Source organism: Protopterus annectens, chromosome 9.part0 (assembly GCF_019279795.1).
Source record: "Protopterus annectens isolate FY-2018-M chromosome 9.part0, PAN1.0, whole genome shotgun sequence".
Classification (NCBI taxonomy): domain Eukaryota; kingdom Metazoa; phylum Chordata; order Ceratodontiformes; family Protopteridae; genus Protopterus; species Protopterus annectens.
In genome coordinates this window covers 828,345,454-828,351,879 of record NC_056743.1, presented here as the reverse complement: position 1 = coordinate 828,351,879, position 6,426 = coordinate 828,345,454, and the positions used below count along the sequence as shown (strand labels likewise).

Below are 6,426 nucleotides of genomic sequence, written 5' to 3'. Positions count from 1 at the left end.
AGAGAGTCACCTTTGACTTTAACCTGTGACTTTGACCATGTTGTAAGATGTGTGTTTAAATGTAAAAAACATCATACCAGCACACTGCTATAGTAATGCAGAATATCATATTTTTTCTTGCGTAAATGTACAGCATCTTTGTTAATTGACACGTGTAGCAGTTTTGGCAATAAGAACATATTCATAAGTAATGAGTTTCTTCAGACATCCCTAGCTGACATTCCATGTGATAATGCTAACAGTAATACCATTATTTGTATTTTCAGAAAAAAAAGACTCAAGATTGTGGCTTTGACGTTATTTGTTGAAAGTCTCTAAAGACTATTAAAACTTACAACTGGTCATATCTAAAACAAGTATATTAACCAAAAAGATGTACTATCCACTGTCCAAAAAGGTAAGAGTCGATGCGTATTTGCAGATAGCTTTATTTAAAAAGCACAATTTCCAGTTTTATTTTAACAGCGACAACCACTCATGACTAAGGCTGATAAATATATTTAAAACATAGTGTCAAAGCTTTCAGTATTTATTTACTTACTTATTTAGTAGGGAAGTAAGTAGGAAAACCTGTTAACAAATCAGTTTTTCAGCCATGAATTGGGCCTTTGGCAGTTGCAGAAAGTACAAGTGTATAGCAGGTGTTATTTAACAATGTGCATAAGTAAATGGACTATACAGGAAAATATAGTTGCAGTACTTGTTACCAAACAGCAAAAGGCAATGTAAAAGAGTAATAAAAAAGTAGCTTGCTTAAACTGAGACCTTGGGAGGAAGGTTCTTCCATAACAGTCACAGGCAATGTTTGCGGTGAGCAAAATCCTTTCAATGAACTTCCTGAAAAAGAGAAAAAAAATTACTGTAGCATTAAGAAATGAATGTTAGTCTTTGTTAAATAACTAAACTAATGGGAAACTAAATCTTATGGCCTATATCTCGCTGAAAACATTTTATGATATGTGCATCTTGAAGCAACTTCTTGAGGTTAAGGAAAATTAATAGATTAGGATTAGTTTAATGTACTGAAACATTAATATAAGATTCTTATATTTGAAAGGATGTTATTTTTACTGTTAGAGTTCCAAAAATGTGCAGCCTGCTTTTGTTAATTAAATAATATCCTTTTATGAGTGATTTTTATACATCTAGTGCAAGTGCCTTCAGTCTAGATATGGAGAAGATAGATATGCATTCAGCAGATCATTAATATCTTAATTCGGTATGTATGTGTATCATTTTGTTATCTGAGACCACAGTAGTTTTTGGCTCGGTGATATTTTAAATATGATGAGTAGTAATACAATTCGACAGTAATTAATTTACTAATGCTGTCAAATGCAAAGAATAAAATGCTTGTTTTATGTCATTAGAAAAAGAATTACTATAAAGCTATGAAACTAGTTATATACACCATAATTACTGGTCCCACACTTCTCTTCCATTATGACAAAAGGAGTTTACTGTAAGTTTGTTTTCCTTTTTATGTAAAACGGTCATTACATCACTCCTCAAAATAATATTGCATACCTACACAGAATTACTTAAAAAAATTTCAGTAGATAAAATTGTATTGTTTATTTTTAACAAGACACATCCCATTGTATCCATGCAATTTGATTTTCTACATTTAAAACTCAATAAAGCACTGATAGTATATAGCAAAAGTGAGACATTCTAAACATTTGAACAGCTGAGAAAATAAATTGTAAAGGGTGAATTTAAATAATTTGATAGCTACTAATGCTAGTGTTTCCTTCAGTCCTTCTGTAGAGCTGTCACTCATTTAATTGCTTTGCAAGAAGTCTTGAATCATAGCAGCAAAGTACAGGGACTAAAAAATCTGAGTCACAAGTAACAATATTTGCAATGCTTTTCTGTGGGAAATACAGTGTGACCAGTGGTAGGAATCACTTCAGCTATCTACTGATATTGGTAACAAATGTGTCTATTCTGCATAAGAACATTTATACCTCTCATTGATAACAGTTACAGAAATGTAATCTGGGAGCACGTATGCAGACATGCTCATCTGCAGTCACACTTTGCAATTTCCAGCTAAAACATAAATAATTTGTAAGGCTTACGTTATATAATAGTGATGTTTCAGCCTGCATATTGCAGTATGTAATTTTGCTGACTCCTTTAGGGTAGCAATTTGAAACACAAACCACTGTGTGTCTGTCAGGCCTTGTAATGCAGTTCAGAATATCAAGTACCTTTTTAGCTTTAAAATGGAAGCTACAGTGGCGGGAAGCATGCAAAGAAAAGACTGACTAACAGCCTTATCAGCAGACAGCGTTTCTAGGATTACTAGAGAATATTGGTATATGCTTTCTTTTCTGGACCATATTTCACACTGGTTACATCTTCTCTTATGTTAGTGCAGAAAGGCATTATAAGATGAGAAACATGCAAGACTGTATAATTCAAGATGGCTTAAGTTACTGGATCTTGGAGAGTCACAGATAATGGCCAAGTCCCACTTCTGTGAAAAAGATGTAGAATTTGGCTATTCCCAACTCTTACTATGCAAGCAGACTTTACTCCCAGCACCCATTTACAAATATAAACAATTCTGAGCTTACAGAGCTTCAGAAAAAGGGGGAATTCAACCACTGTAACCAGTACATGTTTTGATCTACTGTGTTCCAGACACATACCTGGCAGCTTGTCATTTTATAAATGTCTTATTCCATTAAAGTGTTACCATGCACATTGAAATGTTGCAAAGTATCATATGATATAAAAGCAAGACCTCACTGGAAAAGTTAATTAGTATCTGCATTTTCCCTATTAATGCTAAACCAATAAAAATTACAAAGTGACAATGTAATTTCATATTAATAAAATTGCTACAGTTGTGTGTGTGTGTTGCTACTTTGAACTCTGCTCTTATGTGTATTGGTATGTGTGTATACTTGATGTATGGTTGCAGATGCAGTATAACATGGTGTTATCATGTTTGGTTTAGATGAAATACCTTTGGCAAGGCCTAATATGTTGAATCCATACTTGCAGAATATTATTACATCCATGCATGCCGGTTAGAATGCCATCAGACATCCTGGAGCTTTTCATAACTTATTAGTTGGCAGAGTTTCCCAGCAATTACTTCTTACAAAAGGGATATATATGTGTGTGTGTATATACATATATATATATATATATATATATATATATATATATATATATATATTCACTGTACAATCTCAAAATACGGAAATGTCGAATTACAGTATTTCGAGACTGAATAGTCAAAAACCCACATACCTGAAAACCCAAAACCACGAAAAGCGCAATCATGACCATACATACATACACACACACACACACACACACACACACACACACACACACACACACACACATGCATATACCTACCTAACTACATTAAAACAAACAAAACAACACATGGAAACACAACATAACACAAAAACACACCTACCCTACCTATAAGCAGGGGTCAAGCCCCCCCTTCCCCCCCTACTTATACATACTAACTCTGAGGTCACACTAAACACACAAACAACACCACTACACACACTCACACACACTAAAATACCTACCCAATACCCTTACACAAACACCACTTACTGAAACCTCAGATAAATCCACAAACTGCACCAAACGTCACGAACGCGACACCACGATAGCAGATTCAACATTTCCGCATTCGACATAGTGCAGTTTTGCGTAACTGCACTTTCGACTATTCAATCTCGAAATACTGAAATTCGAAATTTCAGTATTTTGAGATTGTCTAATGTATCCGTATATATATATATATATATATATATATATATATATATATATATATATATATATATATATATATATAAAAAAACATCTATCTATACGTATGTATATACACACACACACACATATATATATATATATATATATATATATATGTGTGTGTGTGTGTGTGTCTGTCCCAGAAGTGTTGGCTTTTTGCTGATATCTAGTTGCAACATGCATTAAGCATAAAACATGTTTAACATGGGCCCCATGGAAGTATTCACATTGTTTTATTTGCAGCTGATTCATACCGCTTAGATTCAAACAATCAAACTGTAGTTCAGATTTAATCACAGTGCATTATTTGCATCCAGTAGCAGTGATGAAGAAGTGATGAATACAAAAAAGATTATACAGAGTATGGGAGAACTGTATGTTCAGCTAAAATCCAGTCCGGGGATTGGCACTGAGGCTACATACAACCTGGCATAAATGGTACAGTACATATACGTATACAAGTCCACAGGATATACAGTACATATATGTATACAAGTCCACAGGATATATTGTTCTGGCACTATTGCCATTGATTTTCCCCATGCAGATCATTACAGTCCAGTTGCCCTCTTCAGTAATGCAAGGGGCAACCAGGAGGCATTTCTCATCAGTGGAAGGAAGCCTCAGGTTAGACAGAATCTGAAGTTCTTCAGAAAGTAGGAAAAGTAGACAAGCTTGCTAAGTGATGTCTTCCTAATGTGCCTCCTATGTCAAACTGTCTTTGTTTCTAGGAGCCACTGCAAACCAAAGCATAACATATGTTATACACCAACAGCCATGACTACCAGGATGTAAAAGATATCTGCAATGTTCCAAAATGTAATATAACAGTTAGTGCCATTTATTTAGTTTTACATTATCCAGCACAGCAGATACCTTCATTCGGGAAACACATCATTACAAGGTTTTGAATATTAATACGAATGCCCACACAAAGTAAAGATTTCTAATACTGTCATTTCATTGCATATTTCAGATTATCTTATATAAGTGACATGATCATGAGTGAACACTGGAGGGATTTTCTGGTAGGTGACTCTGATCACCAGTGTGCAATGGAATAATTTACTTGTAGGTAACTGTGATCACCAATGTGCACTGGAGTGATTTACTGATAAGTGACTGTGATCACCAATGTGCACTAGAGTAATTTACTGATAAGCAACAGCAGTATACACTGGAATAATTTACTGATACATGACAGTGATCATCAGTGTACACTGGAGTGATTTACTGATAAGTGGCAGTGATCACCAGTGTATACTGGAGTGATTTGCTGATAAGTGACAGTGATCACCAGTATGCACTAGAGTGATTTACTGGTAAGTGGCAGTGATCCCCAGTGTGCACTGGTAAGTGGCAGTGATCCGCAGTGTGCACTGGAGTAATTTACTAGTAAGTGACTTGTTATTGCCAGTGTGGACTGGAGTGAATTACTGGTAAGTGACTGCGCTCACCAGACTGGAGTAAACTAATAAGTGTGAAGTACTTTGAATGGAAGTCACAACTTCTGTACTAGAAATCATGGTTCTGTTCCAGAAGAGAGGATTACCCAGAGGAAGAACTGAGACAAAGGATACAGCTCTCAGTTTTCTGCTCAGTCTATGTCCCCAACCTCATCAGTAAATGAAAAGATTCGATCTCAGACATAAGTGGCAGAAATGAGGTTCCTTTAGCTGGACTCACTCATTGACAGAGTGAGGAGGTTAACGGTGTGGAATAAAACCCTGAAGCACAACCACTGCTCCTCTGTCTCTCTCTTTTAAAGAATTAACTTATCTCCCATGAGAGGTATACCAGGCACTGGGCCAGACCTAGGACATACTGAAGTTAATGCATCTCCCCTGAGAGGTATACCAGGCACTGGGACAGACCTAGGACATACTGAAGTTAATGTATCTCCCATGAGAGGTATACCAGGCACTGGGCCAGACCTAGGACATACTGAAGTTAATGTATCTCCCCTGAGAGGTATACCAGGCACTGGGCCAGACCTAGGACATGCTGAAATTAACTTATCTCCAGTGAGAGATATACCAGGCACTGGGCCAGACCTAGGACATGCTGAAGTTAACTTATCTCCAGTGAGAGGTATACCAGGCACCGGGCCAGACCTAAGACATGCTGAAGTTAACTTATCACCAGTGAGAGGTATACCTGGCACTGAGCCAGAACTAGAACATACTGAAGTTAACTTATCTCCCATGAGAGGTATACCAGGCACTGGGCCAGACCTAGGACATGCTGAAATTAACTTATCTCCCCTGAGAGGTATACCAGGCACTGGGCCAGACCTAGGACATACTGAAGTTAATGTATCTCCCATGAGAGGTATACCAGGCACTGGGCCAGACCTAGGACATACTGAAGTTAATGTATCTCCCATGAGAGGTATACCAGGCACTGGGCCAGACCTAGGAGATGCTGAAATTAACTTATCTCCCCTGAGAGGTATACCAGGCACTGGGCCAGACCTAGGACATACTGAAGTTAATGTATCTCCCATGAGAGGTATACCAGGCACTGGGCCAGACCTAGGACATACTGAAGTTAATGTATCTCCCATGAGAGGTATACCAGGCACTGGGCCAGACCTGGGACATACTGAAGTTAATGTATCTCCCATGAGAG

The 6,426-nt window shown here is 37.0% G+C and overlaps 1 protein-coding gene across 1 annotated transcript in view; it reads right to left on the bottom strand.

Moving 5' to 3' along the window:
* Positions 1-412: 412 nt before the first annotated feature.
* The window catches only part of PGLYRP2 (peptidoglycan recognition protein 2), a 114,431-nt gene continuing 108,417 nt past the window's right edge, over positions 413-6,426 (bottom strand). Inside the window, exon 5 of the mRNA XM_044083497.1 lies at positions 413-837. Coding sequence (XP_043939432.1) covers positions 826-837 — 12 coding nt within the window. The 3' untranslated portion in view covers positions 413-825. The remainder of the gene's footprint in view (positions 838-6,426) is intronic.